Source organism: Schistocerca piceifrons, chromosome 6, assembly GCF_021461385.2.
Source record: "Schistocerca piceifrons isolate TAMUIC-IGC-003096 chromosome 6, iqSchPice1.1, whole genome shotgun sequence".
In the NCBI taxonomy this organism is placed as follows: domain Eukaryota; kingdom Metazoa; phylum Arthropoda; class Insecta; order Orthoptera; family Acrididae; genus Schistocerca; species Schistocerca piceifrons.
Window position 1 is genome coordinate 142,846,198 of NC_060143.1, and position 24,503 is coordinate 142,870,700.

General features: G+C 41.8%; 1 protein-coding gene across 1 annotated transcript in view; it reads right to left on the reverse strand.

The window, feature by feature from the left end:
* Nucleotides 1–528: 528 nt before the first annotated feature.
* The window catches only part of LOC124802897 (nuclear transcription factor Y subunit gamma-like), a 42,866-nt gene continuing 18,891 nt past the window's right edge, over nucleotides 529–24,503 (reverse strand). The window contains 5 exon segments of the mRNA XM_047263959.1: nucleotides 529–1,076; nucleotides 1,162–1,290; nucleotides 9,534–9,725; nucleotides 14,002–14,151; nucleotides 16,031–16,168. Coding sequence (XP_047119915.1) covers nucleotides 999–1,076; nucleotides 1,162–1,290; nucleotides 9,534–9,725; nucleotides 14,002–14,151; nucleotides 16,031–16,168 — 687 coding nt within the window. The 3' untranslated portion in view covers nucleotides 529–998.

Consider the following 24,503-nt stretch of genomic DNA (forward strand, 5'->3'; position numbering starts at 1 on the left):
CATTATGTACTCTCTGCCATACACCATAATAACTCCTAACTCTGTCCAAATAAGTCTTAGAAGGCTCAGTGGTATCAACCAACTGCGAGTAGGCATAACTGAATGGGGATGTAGAAGGGCGTGTAGTCAGTGTACCGCTCTCCCAGCTGTTGTCAGTTTTCACGACTGGAGTCGCTACTTCTCAGTAAAGTATCTCCTCCATTGGCCCTGAGGGCTGAGTGCACCTCATTTATTAACACTGCTTGGCAGACCCAGATGGTCGCCCATGCAAGCCCTAGCCAAGCCCGACAGGGCTCACCTTCAGTGATCTGACAGGAACTAGTGTTTCCACTGTGGCAAGGCTGTTGCCCATAGACAATAGTAAGGGTGTTTACAAAATATAAGTTCAGATGTAGAAATTTTCAGTGTGTGTGTGTGTGTGTGTGTGTATGTATCAGTCAGGGTGGTAACTGCATTTCTCAATCATCTCTTTTAACCTAGAAGCTTACACTTAGCATCTTTACCTCACAACATAGCTTAAACTCTAAATGGTTGTTATATGAAAACTTTTATTACAACTATACACAAAATAAATTACTGCACAATTATTGCATTTGGATGTTACATATGTAGATTGATCTGGACCTACAAATTTCCAGTTATTGCACATTCACACTCACACATGCATATACAATTAAGTAGAACATACTTTAAATGAATGAAACACACTTCATTCCTTCTGTACAAAAGTCAAAAGTTGAAAACAGTCGTCAGTTAAATATAAATAACACTAAACTCTTTGAATGAGCCAGTGGAACATGGGTGTGAGAATATTGTTTCTCAAGTTCGCAGTATGCTAGCATACAGGAATAACTATTGAGGGTAGCTGGTGGTCCCCAACATTCACACGCATTTGTGGTCACAAATTTTAAAGTTCACAGCAACTTGATAGGTTTATTTGAAGTCTGTTCATTTCACTGTGGACAATTCACATTATAAAATATTCTGAATGCCCTTAATTACTCATTTTCCCCATTTGTAGCATCAGCTGCTTGAGTCAGATAAACAGGCGTCCCCCCTCCAGACTGCGGGGCAACCTGTAACAGTTAATGAAGACACTTTAGTAAACATGTACAAGATCAAATTATATCACTGTAAGTTTGGTCAATAACACTAACAAACCTGTATGATCTGTGGCTGCCCTGCCTGCTGTATCGTCTGTAGTGGGGCCGTCTGAATTATAATTGGCTGATTTGTACCACCTTGCATCTGCATTCTTATCATTTGTAGTTGTTGCGGAGTTAACTGAATCTGTAAAATGGAACACACACAAATGAAGATAAGGAAACAAATAAATTCTAAAATAATATACAGTACCACATGTACCGGTATGAAATGAGCGTTAAGATACAAATGTGTCGCTAGGGAACATTTGTTGTTAATGAGCCTTAATTTTTTTTTTTTGTTTGGTTGGTATGACATCTGTCAAAGATATTTATTATACACCAAGTCATGGAACAAACAACATCATATGTTTTCATTGGGTTAACAATGTCGAATTTTGTGCCAGAAAGTGATGATTTGCGGAAAGAATTAATTTTTTGTTTTCATTTGAAAAAAAGTGCTGCAGAGTTGCATGGAATGCTTGTCAAGGCATATGGTAATCATGCTCTATCAGAAGCAACATGCAAAAGATGGTTTCAACGGTTCAGAAATAATGATTTTGATGTAAGAAATGAAGAACATGGAAGATCACCAAAAAAGTTCGAAGACGCCGAATTGCAAGCAATATTGGATGAAGATAATACTTTGAGTCAGAAGCAAATGGCAGCAATGCTAAATGTTGCACAACAAACAATTTCTGACTGTTTGAAAGCTATGGGAAAGATCAAAAAGTGTGGAAAATGGGTGCCACATGAATTGAATGAAAGACAGATGGAAAACCGAAAAACCATTTGTCAAATTTTGCTTCAAAGACATGAAAGAAAATCAATTTTGCATCGAATTGTTACTGGCGATGAAAACTGGATTTATTTTAAGAAGCCTATACAGGAAAAATCATGGGTTACTCCGGGACAACCATCAACATTGACTGCAAAACCAGATCGATTCGGCAAGAAGACAATGCTCTGTGTTTGGTGGGATCAGAAAGGTGTGGTGTATCATGAGCTTCTTAAACCCGGAGAAACTGTGAATACTAATTGCTACAGACAACAAATGATCAATTTGAACTATGCATTAATCGAGAAAAGACCAGAATGAGCCAGAAGCCATGGAAAAGTAATTTTTTTTACACAACAATGCACCTGCACACAAAGCAAAACTGGTTCAGGATACAATCAAAACACTTGGCTGTGAGCTGCTACCCCACCCGCTGTATTCACCAGACTTGGCCCCTTCCGACTACCATTTGTTATCATCAATGGGACACTTCGATTCCTACGAAGAAGTCGAAAATTGGGTGTCTGATTGGTTTGCTTCAAAAGACGAACATTTATATTGGCGTGGTGTCCACAAATTGCCAGAAAGGTGGTCAAAATGTATAGAAAGCAATGGTCAGTACTTTGAATAAAATGTTTTTACTTTTCAATTCAAAATTAGTGTTTCAATTTCACAAAAAAACGCTCATTTCATACCGGTACACCTGGTATAAATATGCTTCTTTGCACCAGTTGCAGACCGACCTGCTGTAGACTGGAGGTATAATTCTTCTTAATGTTCAAAAATTTTAGAACTACAATAAACAAGCACATATGACAATTTATTTTACTTATTTTGTAACAATCTAACACACTAATATATTATTGTCACAAAAGTAACAAATTGAAGCATTAGTGGTGTGAATATGTTGAAACAGTAAACAATAATTTGCCTGTCTCAATTTATATTTCTAAATTGCTGAAACTGTCAACTGGTCCCAGTTCCAGGTTGCCTGTCTAATGGCTTGGATTGGGGCAAAAAAATCTGGTTTTTCACTATTTCATGTAATTATTGATCAAATTTAAAATGCTATCATAATCTACTCATTAAAAGATGTGTAATCTTATGTTAAAGACTGATCACAATAAGTCTAGCAGTTCATCAGAAACTGCCTATACGTCTTGAGGCAGCGTAACTCACTGTGCCCAAATTACTCGCAGCCCTCAACATAATTTCTGCATGATAAAACCATTTTAAATGATCACTGTTGACTTTCAGATTCTTTATACAAGATGACCTTTGTTTCACCATGTATTACATTACTGGACAGCTTGACCCGTGCCCATTTTCAAATGCAGTTGTTTCGTGATGTGTGTATGTGCACCACGTAACATTAGATAGCCTTTACATACACATATCGCTGACAGAACTGCATTTGAAAATGGCTAAAGGTTGAAACTGTCTTGTAATGTAATACATGACAAAAAATAAAGGTCATCTTGTATAAACTATCTGCAGCCTACAATGGTTATTTAAAATGGTTTTACCATTCAGATACTCAGACTATCTTCATCCAATTTTGACTTTCTATTAGTTTATGGGGGAATGATCCCAAACAAATAAAACCAACATAACTATAGTTTTTCTTCTTCTTTAAAAAATATTTTAACATGCTTAATAGAAAATATTTATTAGATGTTTGAAGCTGTTTTATATATAGGAGTTTGATTCTTTAAACGACTGGGGGTGGAGTTACTGGTACATACTAACGTAGCATACCGAACAAATTCACATTTGAGAGAGTCAATAAAAGGCAAGAGATGTAAAGAAAATAAAGGGAGCCTACTTGTCATAATTACATGAGTAAAATTCTTATTATCCCGGAAAAGTTGGCTCAAGTCCAACATTCAAACAGAACCTTTTGCATGATCTTGATTCAGTGACAATCAAGCCTGCTTTTATTCGATGTACTATGTAAGCAATTACACAAAAAGTGATCTCACTTTAATAAGGAGCGTATTGCGGAAAAAAAGACAAGAGGCATTCAAGAAGTAATTCAACACTTTTTTTCTGAAAGCAGGTTGGTTTTATTCAGGATTACAATATGCCATATTATAATTCCCCATTCTTTTGGCTAAAAAAACCTTATTTTTTCAACACAATCCCCATTCAATGCGACACCCTTATGCCTTCTTACTGGGAGGGCCTGTATGCCCACACAACGCCAGAGCCAATGCTGTGCTACATCAATAACCTCCCCGTCATCCATGTACTATTCTAACCACAAGAACATACAAACAATGACTGATACAACACTTTATTGTGCCTGGAAATAATTTGTTACAGGAAGACACTTTCCATGGAGTGGCTACACTACTAGTTTGATAATCCTAGTCGGAATGTCAACACCTAACTGAGGGAAAGGCTGGCAGGGCTCGACTCTATAAGCTGTTGGCCAGCCAGTCAAGTGCATGGAGAGGAGGCTGCAAGTGCATCCATAACTGGTGACATCTGATGGTTATAGCACCTGCGGAATCTATCCATGTCACTATACCAAAGCTCCTTCCTTGGGTGGAGGGTGGGGGTGGGGGTGGGGGGTGTGGGTGAGGGGGCGAGGAGTGGAGCATCGCTGATTCCCTAGGCAAGGTCAGACGGCCACAATTTGGAGACGTGTCAATGTCCTTGGAGGTGAGAGCAACTCCTAGTAGCTGAAGAAAGATTATGGGTGAAAGTGACTCGGATGAGGAGCACCCCGACTCCCTCCACCCCTGGTCAGACCATGAGATGACAGGACCAGTGACAGGCAGTCCAAGCCAGGATCCCTGGCAACATCCCGTGGCGGTGTGGAAGGTGAAGGTGACTCCAGTGCAGGATGAGGACACGCAGGATATATTTAACTGGCGAGGGCAAGTCCGCCATCTGGAAGGCCACTGGAGCTGCTGCCAGTGGCTTTGAGATCGCAGGCTCATCAGGTAGAGGTGCTGACACTGGGAGAAGAGGCGGCTGGAATACTGGTAGATAGGCGGGACCCAGTGACCATAGCACTGGAGAATATGGCAGTGCAGCCATGGGGCGGGGGGGCACCGAGACGAGTAGCTGATTTCAATTGTGCTGGAACTCTCAATCTTTAGTCTCGATGGTGTAGACGCGACAGCCGTTCTGATACACAGTGATTGGCCAGTCTCCAGGGGGGGCACCAACCAAAACCATGAGGCCAGACTACTGTCCCGGTGGAAAGCTTACTACAGCAGAACGTGATGGTGGGCGAGATCCTGGACAGGGGAGAGGAGCAGTGTCCTTGGCTGGCACCTGTGGAGAAGCCTGGCTGGGCCACAGGAACCAATAGCAGTTATCCGGTAGACCGTCAGAAAAAAAACTGCTAATTCCTTCCTTGGCAGGAAAGTCTAGCAGATATTTTTTCTCATTTGGGTCAGACCATGCTCTCATCTTCCAAGTTAGATTGGAGGTGAGCAAACATGGGGAATGCTTGACTGCACACAGAAATCACAAAATGCCTGAGACAGGAACTGAGGTCCACTGTCAAAAATGAGAGTAACTGGAAGACCTTCCACGTAAGAAAGTTTTGCGAGAGCCTGAATAGTGACTTCAATAGTGGCCAAGGAGAGGAGTACTGCACCAAGTATGGTAAATGTGAGAAAGCGTCAATGTCAATCAGCTAAAAACATCCAGAAATGGACCCACAAAATCCACATGGATGTGTTCCCAGGGCTGGGTTCCTGGAGGCTATGGGAGAATGAAGCCTTTGGATCCACTTGCTGACTAACACACTGGGAACACACAGCAACCAAACGCTCCAGCACCTGGCCAATACCAGGCCAGTACTTATGTCTATGAGCCAAGGCTTTGGGGCAGGAACACTCCAGTAACCCTCATGCAACAGTTGTAAGACCTCCCGCTGCAAACTCCTGGGAATGACCACCCTGGGAGCTGCGTTGTCTGTGGAGAGCAAGAGGACATAGTCTAAGACAGGAAATGTTCGTACAAGACAAAGTAATTATGAAGCGGATCAGAAGTGGGGTCCAGAGGACGACAAGACCAACCCTGCTGGATAAGGCAGACTACTTGCTTGAGAACGGTATTGAACACTGTTGCCTCAGTGACTCAGGCACTAGTGATCAGAAACCCATCTACCGCTTGGCAGGAGATGATATACAAATGAAAATACACTAGCTCTTCTCAATCAAACTTGGGTGTTGGGCCAACAGGCAGCCGGGATAAGGCTCGATATGGGCACAGTACTCAGTGGGGTGAAAATGAATGTCGTAGTTGTATTTGGAGAGAAACTGGGGACCCAGTAGGAAGGAAAGCAGCTTGACACAGTGCCGACCTGAGGTGTTCGTTTAGTGTGGTGAAGGCCTAGTAACACACTAGAGACCAGAGAAAGGAAGCACCCTTACAGGGTAGCAAGTAGAGATGATGTGCAGTGGTGAATGGCCCAGGAATGAATTGGCGGTAATAGCCAATTTTTCCCAGGAAGTCTGCAGTTCTTGCAACAATGAGGGACACAGCACATCCATAATGTGCCAGGGTGAGACTCTCCACGTATCGGATGCCCTGCTGCAAGACGGCATGGATCACACACAAAATGGTTGGAAAAATCTGGACTTCTACAGATTGCAATGCTGACCCATGACCTGGAGCTTTTGACAAAAGGCCCTGAGATTGTGCAAGTGGTAACTTGTAGTAGTCCAGTAATGACAATGTCATCCAGAAAGTTGAAACAGTGCGGAATAGTGGACGTGACTTGTTCCAGAAAGCATTCAAAAATTGCGGATGCTCATATCAACCCAAACATCAACAACTGGTATTGATACGGGCCAAAAGACATATTACGAACCATGATATACTTGGGGACTCCTCATTCATGGGTAACTGGTGAATTGGTGATATGTGTCAGAAATGTCGTTTGGAGAAGAATTGACCTCTGCTAAGTGTGTGAAAAGCTCATCCAGATGTGGGAAAGGGTGTGTGTCACCTACAGACTGTGAATTCACAGTGACCGCACAGTCACAATTTACCTGAGGGTTTTTTCACGGTGACAAGGGGTGTGGCCCATTCACTAGAGGAAACGGGAACCACAATCCCGAAGCCAACTGCTTCAAGGTTAAGTGGACTTGAATGTTGTGACACACCCTAGACTTTCTGCAAAGATATCCTGAAATTCTGAGCACAGAGATTCCAATGATTGAGGGGGGGCTTTGGCAGATCGCAAATGTCTGGAGTTGGTGACGGAAAAGCCAAAGGGCAGAAAGATATCAAACCCAAAAATGTTTGCTAAACTAGCACAGTGGACAACAATAAAGGTAATAGGCCAAGTCACTGTTTTGTAGGTAACTTCAGCCATGAATTGGCCAAGTAAGGGGATTTGCTGTTTATCAAATCCCCAAAGGCACCCGTTTACCAGTGACAGTGGCGGAGAGTTGAGATCTTTGTTTGGACATTATGCAGGGAAACTGCTTTGCTGGTGTCTACACATGATAACAGGGAGCGCTGTCACATGATGACAACAGGGAGCGCTGTCTAGAATGCCGTTCATGTGCTGTGTGGAAGCCATTGGATTGACAGCTTGCACCACCACAGTATTGTCCTCCCTGGACACAGCTGGGCCATCTTGTATCACTATAACAATGCATCAGGCATGCAGCTGCTGACCAGCAGTGTGAGAGACCTCATACGACTGAGCAAATGACGAAACCTCTTCAAGGGATGAATTCTACAATTGGAGGGCCCATCACTGGACTGACTTATCTGGGGCAGTGCGGATGATAACATCGCAAACCATGATGCCTTCATACAATTATTTTGACTTGGCCATGACCAAACAGCACTTGCTACTACAGTCGTGATGGTTCACGGCCCAGGCACGATACAACTGATGCGGCTGCTTCTTGCATACTGAAGCAGCTGCTTCTTGCATTGGTAGAATTCAACTCCAGCTGCCACGATGTGTGTGCAGCAGTGATAATAGGAAGATGACAACAAACATAAATTGTCAAAGGACAACATGGAAGGTTCCTGCTGTGGGATCAGCTGTTGCAACATCACACCTGATACATGGCATGAGAAATCCATGACACAAAAAGTGCACGACATACATTCGCTTCTGTAACATGGAAGGTGTGGAAATGGTGCCACAGGCAGTGTTCGTACGCTTCCCAATCTTCCACTGCATCCCAAATGGGAGGGCCAGGGCCAGGGGAGAGGGGGGTGGGGGTGGGGGGGTGGGGGAGTGGAGGGGGGATAGATGAGGAAACAGAGCTGAAGATGAAGGTTTGGAGAGCAAAGCCTATTAGATGATCGTGATGAAATCATCCTGTTGTTCACCAACCTTTGAAGCAGAGATTCCATGTCGAGGCTGTGTGTACACATCCATGAGTGGTGGTCTCCAATGGTTCTAATGTCTGCAGACTTCTGTGGTGTGTCTTACAACTGTGCATCCAGATCTTGGGTGTGCAACCTATGCAGGTCAGTACACATACTGCTTCCTATGGAGTGCATCCTTTGTTAGCCCAAACACATGGAAATCGAAAGGTGCCAGATGAGGAAGAGGAATCTAACGAAATTTTGCGAGCTCATCTCAGATGTGCAGACTTTGTACGCGAGGCTCTGCATTGGCACAGAGAAGGAGAAGTTAATTTGCATTTTTGTGGCGATGAACTTGCAGAAATCATTTCTTCCGTTTCCTGAGGGTAGTAGAACACACTTCAGAGGTGATTGTTGCACCCTGAGGGAGGACATGAAACACAATAAACCCTTTACAGTCCTTTAAGACCGTTTCCAGGACATTATCAGCTGAGGGTGCAGCTTTGAACTTTTCCTTTGGAGGAGAGGTGTCACTTTTTTTTCCAGTTTGAAGTGATGAACCCATGTTTCATTTTCACTGCCTGGGACAATGTTCGGGCAGGGGGAGGGGGGAAGGGCCACAATCAGCCTTGCAATGTGCAAGCAATTCCACACAGATGGCTCTTCATTGCTCAATCCTTCAATCACCACGAATGAAAGTGTCCACATTCCAACACTGCATGAGTCACAGGTGTGTGCACTCAGCTGGCACACAGTATATCAGACAGGTTTTCACGACCTCGTTGCAATGATGACAGACGTCGCCCCCCCCCCCCCCCCCCCCGCCAACAACTTACTGTGATTTTGTTCACTGCCAGGTCTCAGTATACATTCTGCAAGCACCTATGAATATCTGTGATGCTATGTTTTTCTCCCAAAAGAAAACGCCTCTGATACAGATGCCATTTTGAAGACTACATATAGTGCCACCATCTATTGGAACTTCATGAAACTATAGGGGAACATTCCTCGATGTCCCATTACAAATTTAGCATTTTTTAAACTGACATATGATGCGAAAAAAAGACACACATGTTGCAATACTTATTGAATGCCCCTTGTAAATTTACATAAAAAGTCTGCCTCTATCATGTACATATTACTCTTTTCAAAATATGCTACTACTATGAACATGTCAAATGCATCATAAACATAATTCACGAAGCACTATTAAAAATTTCCTCAAAAGTAACAAGTGAAGCCCACACACCATGGTCTAGTACTATGACTCATACCAAGGCCAAACAAAAACAAATAATACAAATAATTACCGGTACTTGCTGTATGTCCCCAGAGGGGGCAACAATTTGCTGGACTATCTGTATCCCGCCTGCGGGCTGTGCAGCAGCGACCTGCCCTGCCTGCTGCAGCTGGATGACCTGCGCTGGCTGCTGTGCAGCTGCCTGATGCTGCTGTGCAGCCACCGTTGTTGTAGTTGCGGAGTTTGTCCCAACTTGTGTCACCTGTACAATTGAATACTTCATCATCTGGACTTCACCAACTCATATATTTAATATTTACTTTATTGTTGTATGAATTTCATGAACAGAATTTTTATATCAAATTTTTCATAAGTTATTCTGTAATATCTTGGCAGGTTAATGTGGCAGCACTTGGAAGATTTATCTCCTGTCCAGAATAAGGTTTTTAGGATGGAACACCTCAGAAGGGTGGGAAAATTAACAGGTCAGTTTCCTGACAGAGTAATCATTTCAGTATTCACCAGAAGTTATTTTGATTTGAGTTAAATGTCCTACTTTGTTAAAGAGTTGGAGTACAAGCTCTGATTGGATGCGGATAGGGCAAAAGTTAGGCAGAGCACTGGTTAAAGCAATGAACTTTTATTTGTAGGAGAGGATTTACAATCCAAACCAAGATTTGAGTTTTCTGTGGCTTCCCTAAGTTGCTGGGGGCTTTGAACATGAACCCCCGCCGTAACCGTGGCACAGCCACAACTGGTGTTATACAGATATTTGATTCCAGGTCTCTTATTTCGTTAAAAGTCTGATTTTATGAAACTTTGATTCTTTGTTAAAGTTTAAGTCTCTTTATAACCAGCTGGGTGATTCAATTCAAACATCGGGGAAAAGAAATGGCTTACCACCTCTAACAGGACCACGCCTCATAAGGCACTGTGGTGTTTCAACTAATCTCTGGACTGATGTCAGCTTTACCTTTAGCAGTCACATCTGTTTGTGAAAGTAATAGCTTAGCTATCAGTTTATGGAAAGCTCAATGCTTATTTCAAGGAGAGCGAGTTTCAGTTTCAAACTCAACACATTACAGATCTTGATGCTATTATGGCCACAGCACTGGCTCAGTTGGCAAAGGAAACATCACGGCATACTGTAGTTAGTTTTGAAGACAACAGATATTTGAGCTACCACTGTTGAAGAGTTGTCTGAAATCCATGAGTCCATTACCTTGAGCACTATAGTATAATGACAGAAGAGTCTCAGTACGGTAATTTTATTTTGCTTATTGTTGGAAGAGGTGTTACCACTACCAGATTACTTTTCGCACGCGTGATACAACATAAGTTTGGAAAGCTCAAAAATGTTATTTTGGTGCATTCCATTAGTAACAGAATGGAAGGACTAGCATTTTATATTTAATGATTCGCACACTTTGCAACATTCATAATACAGTCAGCATTACTTTTCTTACAAGGGCTTTAGTCTGTCAATAGATTGAGAATTACAATATGCAGTAGTTTTTATACAATACATCATCAGCTTACACTGCACGGGAAAGAAAAAAAATCTAATCACACTGCAGCAATGTGACTATGTGAAGTACTACATATCAAGCCATGTGACATTCCTCAACCATTATCCCTACCCCAAGGTTCCTACCCCCACAAACAATGCCACTTAAAAAATCTGCCCCATCCACCCTCCCACTACCACCTACTCCAGCCTACCACTGATAAATTCTACAATATCAAAGGCAGAGCAACTTGCAAAGCCAAGCATTCTGTTTATTAACCCTTTGACTGCTACAGACATGCTCTCTGCATTCCGTGCATGGTTTTGTTGTTGCTGTACTGCTTGCCCAATGCTGTTCCCTGTGCTCAGAGACGGTTTTCCAACCACTAAAAAAGACTTACCATTTGATTTTACGAAAATATGTTTGCACGCTTACAGTCTGATATCTTCATCTGATAAAGGACTGGATTTCATTTCATTGTTCACCACAGTTATTGTGCTGCATCAAATTAATTGAACCATTATGTGAAATTTTAAAGAATCTGCAAAGGTAAAAACGCATTGTGTAAACTTTGTGTATGGCTGATTTTAGCTCATAGGTTGATGTGTATGAAATGCACACAAGATATCAAATTTTTATTTAAAATTGAGCTCAGAATTCTCTTTCACTTCATTCTAGAGGAGGAGGAGGATATTGGTGTTTAACGTCCCGTCGACAACGAGGTCATTAGAGATGGAGCACAAGCTCGGATTAAGGAAGGATAGGGAAGGAAGTAGGCCGTGCCCTTTCAAAGGAACCATCCCGGCATTTGCCTGGAGTGATCTAGGGAAATCACGGAAAACCTAAATCAGAATGGCCGGATGCGGGATTGAACCGTCGTCCTCCCGAATACGAGTCCAGTGTGCTAACCACTGTGCCACCTCGCTCGGTCACTTCATTCTAAAGTTATTGGTTTTTATATCCAGCAGATAGTGACGTGTGGCACATCAGGAATCATGCAGTAATAATCATTATCAATTTCATAAATGTTTCAAGGTATTGTAATGAAGGTGGTGGTTTTTTTTTTTTTTTTTTTTTTTGCAAATGACAGCATACAAAGAAGCACATATGTTGCAAGATAAATACTTGACACTTTTTTATTCATTGATATATGTAAGTAACTCTGCTGCTGCAGTGAGAGGGTTAGTTGAATGGGATATATAAATACATCAACAAGGAAAACACAGAGGCCGTGTTTAAATACATCCTCAATACCTGGGAGCAATGGGCATGACAAGTTAACTCATCCACAGATGTCAAAGGGTTAACTGGTGTCCATACACACCATTTTATATACGGAATGAGCACCATTAAACTGGCTGAATGCATGATGGCCATAGAAGACTTGTTCTCCTTGGGAACAGCCACTGACCAATTAATGAACATACAGTACAGCAGGACCCAAGTGTCCTGAATGCTTACTACATCACACAGGCTACTTCAATTCTCCAAATTTATACTAGTTTCCATGAACTTCAGAGATGGGAATTTGTTCTCAACATATCGTAGCATATTCCAACATCCTCCTGAAACATATTTACCCCTCATATCATCACCATAATTTCATTATATTTTATATACTCCTTATTTATTTTATCCCATATTTCCTTTATTTTCTTTCTGCTTCTACTGTTTTGTCTTCACTCTTCCCTGTTGCCCTTTATCTTTTTCTCTAGTTTTTAACCATAAAATTCAATTACCTTCCTCTTAGTGTTTTACATCTCACTGTGGTATCTTTGGAGTGAAGATTTCATGTACTACCTTTCACTACCTACTCTTTCTCATGCCCCCCCCCCCCCCCCCCTGCACTCTCTCTTGGCTGCAAAAGTGAACTTCCATAAATTTTGTGAGTAAAAACTATTGTCATGAATAGCTACTTAAGAAATCTCAAACAAACAAGTTAACCACCAGTAAAAAGCCTGCTGGCAACAGCTTGAAACAATTATATTGACATCTGCTGGGAACAGCAGTAATATTTATAAATAACAAAGGTCAATTACTTATCTGCACATGTTGGCAGCTGTTGTGACTGACAATTCACAGTTTTTCACAAACACAACTTTTATTGGTGTAAGTTCACAAGGTTGATGACTGAACAACAAACGAAAGGTAACAATAATGATGCCAGCGAAGTCTCCTAATTGAAGCAAACAAAAGTTCACTTCTAATTTTCCACAAAGCTTTATGGTAAAACACACACACACACACACACACACACACACACACACACACACACTAGTAACAGTCCAATTCAGAGACGAAGACGTAATCTTCAACGGTCGCAGTACACGAGATCGGCATCCAGCATGAACTGAACTTTGGGGCTGGCTCCAGCCAATCGGGTTTTGGCATAGTGATACTTCCTGCAGGCTGTGGCTCAAGCTCCCCCTGCAGGAAGTAGTGCTCGGAATGTCTGTTTCCATTATCTTGTATGTAAGTAGCCGGTGTTTACCATGATGCTTTTGGTACACCTTGGGCATAGACAACCTCGACCTCTGTGGAAGGGGCTACCTTGGCTCCGGTATAACACCAGCCTTAGAAATAAACGCAGATAACTGGACCAACCTCCTCAACAACCGAATGCAATTGTTGCTGGGGATTGGGTGAGGGCCAACAATATTTGGAGATACATAACAAGACAACTGAATGTGTTTAAAGAATACTGAGATTAATTCTTTTGATAACCCTGACAAATAAGAACTGCTGGCGCCATCAACTGTTTTGTGTGCTCTAGGTTCAGTATTTAACAATATATAAAAGGAAACTTTGCCACAGTTATTTAGAATTTTATTAAGTCTTCATCCTGACTGCATTTAGCTGGAAAACAGATGACATCAGAATTGGACAGTGAATCACGAAAGTTACAGCAATTAATACGAACTTCCTAAAACACATTGTTTCAGTTGGAGGATTATCTGATTAACTACTTAAGAGAATTAAACAAAGAAATTTATTTTTTGTTGCTAACAACAGCAAAAATGCTAGTTATACCTGCTCAACTGCAGCATTAGGAATAGCAACAGTCTGAACCTGTCCAGGCTGTACTATCTGAATAGTTGCTTGATTTGCTGATCCAGTTTGTTGATTTGTCTGCTGGAGAGCTGCTTGATGTTGCTGAGCTAGTTGAAAGTAGTAGTGTACCTGGAAAACAAAATCCTGTGTGGATTATGTTGCCAAAGTAAACACTAAATGGCAAGTGTAAAATAAGGACATTAATAAATTCTAGTTTGCCCTACATTACTGAAAAACAGTTTGCGGACACTTGGTCAACAATAGATGGCAACTGCTGGTAATGGGGATGAATAATCAGCTATGATATATCACAGCCTGAGGCTGTGGGAGCTTTGGTAAGACTACCACACAGAGGTTTTTCAGCGTAAGGTATCAGTGAGTCAATAAGATAATGCTCTATTGGAATTTGGAACGTAAATTATAAAACTGTGGAAAGTCCAGGATCGAAAAAATGGAAATGAGTGTATCGCATTGTTGGCGGGGAGGCCCTATTCAGGGAATTTCAGCCGCCAAGTGCAAGTCTTATTGCATTCAAAGCCACATTGGGTGATTGCGCGCCAGTGATGGGGATGAAATGATGATGAGGACAACACGACACCCAGTCCCCGAGCGGAAAAACTCTCCAACCCGGTCAGGAATTGAACCTGGGGCAGCATGCATGGGAGGCGAGCACGTTACCACCCAGCTAAGCAGGTGGACTTCCAAGATGGAATAACAACAATATGGAAAGGACGGATTGCTACTCATGACAGAGGAGGCACTGAATCACAGACTGGGGCAGTGAATAAAGATTGCTAAAAATATCAAGCTTTCAGACAAAGTCCTTCTTCCAAAACAGAAAAGATGCTCACATTCACGCAAGCATAACTCACATACACTGGCCAGTGTCTCTGGGCACTTGGGCCTGACTATGTGACTGTATCTGATGTGAGCACCAGTCTGCTGGTGTGGCGGTGGTGGTGGTGGTGGTGGTGGGGGGGGGGAAGGGGGGTTAAGGAGGCAGTACTGGATGGGAAGGGAGCATGGGGTGGGGAGGAGGGGTAGCAGAGTAGGGGTACGGGATGATGCTGCATTGCCCGTGGGAACATACAGAGACGAGGTGGGGACGGGACGGGACAGGACAGGACAGCTAGGTGTGGTGTCAAGAGGCTGTGCTGGGTGGGAGGGAGGGGGTGACAGAACAGGAGAGAAGGTAGAGAATGGCAAAGGACTGGTAGATGCATTGGTGGGTGGTTCTGGAATGACAGCTAGGAAGGGGATAGGTAGGTGGAGGATAAGGGCTAGCAAAGGTTGCCTTGGGGGGCGGGTTTGTTATGGGAATAAAAGATATGTTGTAGAAAGTAGTAGAAATCTGCATGAAAATGATAATATTAAATTGGTGCACAGATGTATAACTCTAAACACTGTAATGATAAACACTTTTCATGTTATCCAGGACAACCAAATGATATGAATAGTTGGCTAATTAATGTCTGGAGATGATGTCAGATGAAAGACTTTACAAATGGAGTAACAGCAGCTGAAGGAATCAGAACTATGACAGTGAATACATGGTGACAAGAAAGGTGAAGAATCATAGTTAGTTGGATGAAGCAGGGAAAGATTGGGGACATAACAGTGAAATAAAGGTTGCATCTGAAGAGCTCATTTTCATGGAAGCTCTGTTATATATTCAGAGACCAATTAAAAATAATGTGTGTATGAAAGCAAACTAAATGAGATTGTGAAATATAGAAGAGAGTTTTCACTCTAGAGAACCAAAGATGTGATATACAAACAAAATAGCAAAGAAGTAAGCATAAAAAGTAAGAGTCATCCATCAGATGGAAAAAAACTATTCTGCAACAAAAATTTCACATTGTTTACAGATTACAAGTGTAACAACACAAGCCAGGTAAAGATTTTTCTTCACTGTCCACATCAAACGATTATTGCTATTTCTAAATTGGACAGCAACCACACAATTAGTAGTAACTAGTAACGACAAAAACAAAAATATTTCCATTACCTGATCAGGATTCATTGAAGTCGTTCGAACTCCACCATCATCCCTAGATTTATTTGGTTTTAGCTCATCTCTAGGAACAATGTCAATCAAAAAATCAAACTGATCATACTTTGTGATAGCCATAGCAATGTCATTCCTCTGCAAAAAAAAAAGAAAACAATGTATAATTTATTATGAATGAAAAATGTTTTGTGTAATAATTATCTACAGCCATACTCTTCAAACTACCATAAAGTGCATGTCAGAGCAGCACCTACACTTGTACCACATATCTGGGTTTCTTCTTGTTCCAACTGCGTATTGAGCAGGATGAATGATTGCTTTAATGCCTGTACGCCCACAATTAGCCCAACCCAGTCTTCATGGTCCCTATGGGAGCAGTACATAGGAAGCTGTAGTATATTCCTTGCTTAAAACTGGTTCTTGAAACTTTTTATAGCACACTTTTGTGGGACAGATGTCAACAAACTTGAAGAGTCTGCTAGTTCAGGTTTTTCAGCATCTCTGTAATACTCTTGCATGGGACATGCAAACATATCCACAGTCATGCTGCCCTTCTTTATAAACATGTAATATTCATTGTTAGTCCTTTTTAGTGTTGGTACCACACAATTGATCAATATTCTAGAATAGTTGCATGAGCGTTTTGTAAACTATCTCACTGTGTTTTCCCAATACCCTAGCAATAAACTGATGTGTGCCACCAGTTTTACGTAGAACTGAGGCTTTGAGAAAACTGTGAATCATTGCACCACTTTGAAATGTTATCAACATCTGTCTGAGTATTTGTGCAGCTTTTGGTTTGTTAGCTGATTGGGGTAAGATGGGTCATCAGTCCACCCATCAAGCGTTCGGTTGTTTGTAGTGACGTCCACCAGGAATGTGCTCAGATGAGGAAAGTACGCTGGAGTGGTAAAGTGAGGCATTTAAAGTAATACTGATGACAGAACTGAAAAACGATTTACTAAGAATTAAAGGTCTATGGATTGGATTGGTACCCAGGTTGGAAGAGACAGGAAGTATCTCAGAGCTTAGTTATGCTGATAGAAACCCCTCCTGCATCTGAACCCCCCGCCCCCCTCATCAACCTGATTAAAAGTGAAAACAACTGCAGAACATGGATGTCAGTAGGACCATGAATAACAAAACAAGATGACAGAAATAATTACGGCCGCACATGGGTGTGCCCTTGGGCTCTGTATGTAAAGGGGGCAGTTCCCACAGCAGACGCATCCCCAGTCCTTAACAGGCAAAGCATTAAAGAGGAGGATAGTCCCAATCAACAGAGTCCTACTCCAAAAAAAGGAAACAGGATGTGGTAAAAATATGTAAAACACCTAAAACCAATTAAAATGAAGGCAAGGAGGGATGACAGATGCAGATGGCAAATGTGACAGGGCTGAGGGTTCCCTGACCCAGCATGAGGCAGGAGACATTCCAAACATAACTACCCTGCCCTGAAGGTAGTTTAAAATGTTGTAAAACCTGAGAATAAAAACAACTGCCAGTAAAAATGGAGAACCAGTTCAATTATCTAAGAGTTGCCTGCCAACACAAGAAGAAAAAAAATTGGAAGACTATGCTTAGCATGGAGAGCCAGGAGCAGCAGCATTCCACTGGGATGAGCAAATGTCAGTAAGGGCCCACAACCACAATGTGGGGGTAATCCATTACGTAAAATAAAACTATAAAACTGTGTGTCAGTATGGTATGACAGCCACTAAGGTGTCATACAACAGTTGATGTCTTCAGGGAGGAACAGAAGGAAGGGTGCCATGCAGCAGTAATCTCCTAGATAGTGCAGACTTTATTAGAGGGGGAGTAGCCCACCAGATGCTGCTCTATCTCTAACTGAGCAGAGGCTTAACTGCACCTGCAAATCTGCACCTCGGGTTGTCTATGCAAATGAGGGAGGAGGGTGGCAAACAATTGTTCTCTAGCGAAATGGTTGGCCAATTCACTCCCTGGGATACTAACATGATTTGCAGCTAGTCCTATAAACTGGGACTGTGCAACAATGTGGGAGTGCTGGGTACAAAAATAGAGTGCTTGACCTGCATTTTTGTTGGAGCAAACTGGAAACCATGGGAAAGGGTCCAAGAAGAGGCCCATCAAATAGCACCTTGGAGCTGGCATTCAGCCACAGCTACAGTGTGTCAAATGCAGAAGTCACTGACATACAGCACAGGGGTGACCACTAGCCTAACAGAGGTCACTAATTTACTGATGTTGATGAGGAATAGTGTGACACTCCGCATGGAGCCCTACATGATGCCATCCTCTTGGACCTGTGGAGTGCTGAATGAAGTACCAACTCGCGCTCAGAACAACTGTTGGGACAAAAACCGCTACATAAAAATTTTTAGGAGCCTTGAAAACCCGTCATGGAGGGCAAGTAAAATGTGATGGTGCTAGGCAGTGTTAAAAGAGACAACAATGAGGTGTTGTGCATTTATAAAAAGCCTCTCGGATAGTCATTTCCACCTAACAAGATGTTCGCTTGTGATCGTCCCTCCCAAAAACCACAATGATAGAGGGTCAAGAAGCCCCGAGTTCAAGAACACAGCATAATCTGTGGGTAATCATCCTTTTGAGCAGTTTGTAGAGCACATTTGTGAGGTTAATCAGCCAGTAGCTCTCAATGTTTGTTGAGTTTTTGCCTGGCTTAAGGATTGGGATCATGATACTATTTCATCACTGCAAAGGAAAGACAAACACTGTTGAGCCAAATACACTGAATAATAGTCAGATGTTGCAGCATGCGATTGTGAACATAATCAGGGCTCGAGGCAGAATTGGGAGATGAGGTCAGAGCCTGAAGAAATTCCCAGTCAGTGACGTAAAGGTTCATTATAGAATTCAGCATGTCAAGGGGTGAAGGAGAGAGGGATGTCTTCAATTCATTCTTTTTGTGCCCAGGAGGCAGCTGCATAAGAATATTATGCCAGTGTCAAGTGGGTCACAAGGTATTCAGCAACAGCCAATGTATCAGTACAGAGGCAATCCAGAAGGAAGAGACCTGGTGCAGCTGTTAATCTTCGGTGGCCCAGATGACTACAGTGCTTGGTCCACACCACGGATGAAGAGGCAAATGTTCCCAGGGAGGAGGTAAGAGTACTCCCAGCATTCCTTTTTGTTTTTCAGTTACCAGTCTTCTAACTGGTTTGATGCAGCCTGCCACAAAATCCTCTCCTGCAACAGCACCCTATGTCCTCATTACTTTCTGCATATCTTCCAATCTCTGTTTTCCCCTACAGTTTTTGCTCTCTACTTGTACAGTTCCCACTAGTATCATGGAACTTATTTCCCAATGTCTTAACACTCGTCCTATAGTCCTGCCTCTTATTTCAGTCATTGTTTTCCATATGTCCCTTTGTTCGCTGATTCTGTGGAGAATCTCTTCAGAACTTATCACTCCACCTAATTTTCAACATTCTTATGTAGCATTACATCTCAAACACTTCAATTCTCTTCTGTTCCGGCTTTCCCACTGTTCATGATCCACTACATACAATGCTGTGCTCCAAACATACATTCTCAGAAATTTCTTCCTCAAATTAAGGCCTATGTCTGATACTAGTAGGCTTCTCTTGGCCATGAACCTTCTCTGCCTTGACTAGTCTCCTTTTTACATCATACTTGCTTCATCCACCTTAAGTTATTTTGTTTCCAAGCCAGCAGAATTTCTTAATTATTTCTACTTTGTGATCAACAACTTTAATGTCAAGTTTCTCACTACTCCCATTTCTGCTGCTTCCTAACACTCTGATTTTTTTCTGGCTTACTCTCATCCCAGATTCTGTACTCATTAGACTGTTCATTTGATTCTATGGATCCTGTAATTCTTCTTCACTTCTACAGAAAAGAGCAGTGTCATCTGCCAATCTTAACACTGATATCCTGTCACCCTGAATTTTCATCCCGTCCTTGAACCTTTCTTTTCTTTCCATCATTGCTCGTTTGATGCATAGATTGAAAAGTACAGGCAAAAGGCTGCATTACTGTCTTACACCATTTTTAATCCGACACTTCATTTTTGGTCATCCAATCTTACTGTTCCTTCTTGACTCATGTACAAACTGTGTATCAGCCACTTTTCACTACAGCTTAACCCAATTTTTTCTCAGAATTTTGAACATACTCCCTCATTTTACATTGTCAGGTACTTTTTCTAGATTGACGAATTCTATGAGCATGTTTTTATTTTTCTTCAGTCCTCATTCCATTTTAAAACGCAGTATCAGAATTGCCTCTCTGGTGCCTTTACCTTTCCTAAAGCCAAACTGATTGCCGTCTAACATATCCTCTATTTTCTTTTCCACCCTTCTGTATATTATTCTTGTCTGCAGCTTGGATGCATGAGCTGTTAAGCTGACTGTGTGGTAGCTCTCACAACTATGAGCACTTGCTATTTTCAGAATTTTGTGGATATTTTTTATGGAAGTTTGACAGTATATCGTCAATGCCATATATTTTACACCTCGACATGTACAGTCTTTTGGTTGCCATTTCCCCAATGCATTTAGAAATTACAATGGAATGTTACCTACCCTTCTGCCTTATATGTTCGCAAATCTTCTAGAGCTCTTTTAAATTATGAATAACACTAGATCCCCTATGTCTTTCACGTCGATTATAATTTCTTCTTCGATAAAGTCGTTAGACAAGTCCTCTCCCTCATGAAGACCTTCATGTACTGCATTTGACAGTGGAACTCCCATTGCACTCAATTTTTCCACCCTAGCTACTAATTTCTACGAGGTTTATGCTGACTTTTCTATATGCTGAGTCAGTCCTTCTGAAACATTTCTTTTTTTATTTCTTCACATTTTTCCTGTAGCCATTTAGCCTTGGCTTCGTGCACTTCCTATTTATTTCATTCCTAAGTGATTTATATTGCTGTTTTCCTTGAACAATTCTGTACTTCTTTCTTTCATTGATGCACTAGAAAATATTGCTTCAGGAAACTAAAAGAATACACTGGGAAAAATTTCTATGAAGGCAACTGCAATTTGACATAGTGGGAAGACCGTATAAATTACTGGCTGAAATGGTTAATGGACCTACTGTCACTGCACAGTTCATAAAGTGGATGGCTCAGTGACAGCTGGAAGGAGGGAATCAGCAGAATATCTGCTAACCACCCTACTTCCTGATAGCATGGACACAGATACCGTAATACATGCACAATTTAGAAGTGAACAAGATAACAAATACGACAATCAGTTGTTGGTGATATTGTTTACTCAAGAAGCTGCTGTTGCAATTTCTTAAGTCAAAACTGGAAAGACACCAGAGCAGTTGTGATTAATGAAATGAGATGTCGTGTGGCTAGGGCCTCCCGTCGGGTAGGCCGTTCGCCTGGTGCAGGTGTTTCGATTTGACGCCACTTCGGCGACCTGCACGTTCATGGGGATGAAATGATGGTGATTAGGACAACACAACACCCAGTCCCTCAGCGGAGAAAAATCTCCGACCCAGCCGGGAATCGAACCCGGGCCCTTAGGATTGACATTCCGTCACGCTGACCACTCAGCTATGGGGGACGGACGTTGTGATTAAAATGGGAAAGGATAAAGACCTGGCATCACCGAAAAGCTATAGACCTATTTGCTTATTAAAGGTCTTGGGCAAAGTTTAGGAATGTCTGCTCTGTGATTAGTTGTAGGCACATAGGGAGCTCTTGGGTCTAAACCAGTGCCAATATAGATTCAAAAAAGGGAAGTCTATAGATGACGCAATTAATAGAGCTCTTCAAATTGTAGAAAATTCAACAATTAAGTATGCAGTCATGCTTACGACTGAAATCACAAGTGCATTCCACAATCTTTGGTGGCCTGCACGTTCGCATGCCTTCGAGATCTCTGGGTCCCCAAATGTACGACAGGCTTTGTAGATTATTATAGTGGGCATAGCATCCAGTGGTCCTTGGGGGCAGACCAAGGTAATCACAAAGGTTACGAAGGGGTGTCCTCAAGGCTCCATAAGTGATCTGCTGTTCTGGGATCTTAGTATTGAATCCCTGTTGCATTTGTTAGATTCTACTGAAGGAGTCGTTGCATACACAGATGATATCTTTCTAGTTGTATCTGCACATTCCAGGGCAAGACTTGAGGAAAAAGCGAGTGATGTGTTTGCTCACATGCAGCGTTGCTGCAAGAGAAACAAACTGTCTGTAGCGGTTTATAAACCCACATACATATTTCTGAAGAGAAGACTTCCTCTTGCCAGAAATCCTTCCCTGAGGTTTGACAGAATACCTGTAAAATGCAGCACTGTTTGTAGGTATTTAGGCATTCTTCTTGACAAGGAAAGAACTTTTGTAGAACACGTAAAATCTGTTACTCAGAAAGGCCCCAAAGATTGCCCATGCTGGCATTGCTAACTATAAATAACCACTGTGTGTGATGCAGTCATAACATGAAGCTATGTTCAGCATCGTTGTGGGCTTCATTGCCAGCATCTGTGTGCATCGCCTTAAACTAGGCAGCTACAAAACAATACTGTGACAAATTCAGTGGAGCATACTTCTGAGGCTCACCAGTGCCTTTTGCATTACACTTGTAGAGGAAATATTAGTGATCCTTGGGATATACCCAATGGATATTGCGATACGTTACAGGGCAGCGTTGTATTGGTTGAGGCATGAGCAATACGATCGTGTGTATGAGATCACATGAACGCATGTTACTGATAAAGGACATTTAGAAGCCTGGAAGTTAGATGAATGCCAATCTGAGTGGGACACTATGAGCACTGCAAGGTATGTGTACAGGATATTCCCAAGCACTCGAAGTATGGTGCACCTATTAACAAGTCACAATCCATATCCTAAACACCTGCATCGAATGGGATATAGTAACACACAAGTCTGTGATTGTGGAGAAGATTCTGCTGATCATGTCATTCTCAGATGCCTTGTTTTTCACGCAGAGAGAAAAGATAATTAGACAGCCATCTGCAAACAACTTTAAGTGATCAAAACTTGTGAACTAAAGTCAATATGATGCCCCTACCCCAACAGGCCATGAAGACCTAACAGTACCAACCATGTCATCTTCAGCCCACAGGCTTCACTGGATACAGATATCGAGGGGCATGTGGTCAGCACATCACTCCCCCAGCCATATGTCACTTTGCTAAACCAGTGCCGCTACTTCTCATTCAAAGTAGCTCCTCAGTTTGCCTCACAAGGGCTGAGTGCAGCCCACTTGCCAACAGCACTCAGCAGACCAGATGTCACACATCCAAGTGCTAGCCCAGCCCGATAGTACTTAACTTCGGTTATCTGACGGGAACTGGTGTTACCACTGAGGCAAGGCTGTTGGCCAAAGACAATATGATAGCACATCAGCTATCTAAAAGGCAACTGCTTCAGTTGTAGTCTGTAAGATAAAGTGGATGCTCTGAATATGAAAATAATGTCCATAGGTCACAAGAAGCATGTTCTCAATTATAGATCATGATAGGTACACACAAATTTACAAAAATTTCTCTCTTACAGTCGGCAAATCTTGAGTTCTTTCGAGGCTGTCAGTAACTAACGTTAAAACTTTTTTAAAATTGGTTCTTCATTACACACACAATATAAAACATAGTATGTCACCATGATTAATTAATATGTACGACCTGTGTAGAGCTTCTCCAGGTAACAGGTCGAAAATTCATAGCAATAAACTGAATCGAAATTTATTGATCAATTAAGTATTTCTTTTGTTACCCATGGCTTCTTTGCAGTTACCTTCCTTGTAACTATGTTTGTCTGTCCAACATCAGTGATTGCCCTTTTTATAGTTGTCCACTCTTCTTCATCTGAAATACCTACTCTCATATTCGTTGCTGCAGTATCTACATCCTTAGCAAACTTCAAACATGTATATCATTTCTGAGTACTTCAGTATCCCATTTCCTTCCCCACTGATTCTTGTGGATGATTCTTAAACTTCAGTCTACTCTTCATCATTACTAAATTGTGATCTGAGTCAGTATCTGCTCTTGGGTACACCTTACAATCCAATATATTTTTAAATCTGTGTTTGACAATGATGTAATCCAGCTGGAATCTTCCTGTGTCTCTGGGTCTTATCTCAGTCTATCTCCTCCTCTTGTGATTCTTGAACAGAGTGTTCGCTATAACCATCAGCAGAACTCAATTACTCTTTCTCTTTTCTTATTGCTATGGCCTAGACAATATTTTCCTGTAACCATTTCTTCTATTCCTTCCCCTACAAGTGTCTTCCAGTATCCCATTATTATTAGATTTTTATATTACTTTATGTACTGACTTTATGTACTGAATTACCTATTCAGTATCCTCACATACTTTCTCTCCATCTTCTGTCTGCAACATTGGTATGTATACCTGAACTATTGTTGTTGGTGCTGGTTTGCTGTCAAATATCATGATGATAGGGATATCACTTAACTATTCACAATAGCTCAAACTCTGCCCTACCTTCCTATTCATAACAAC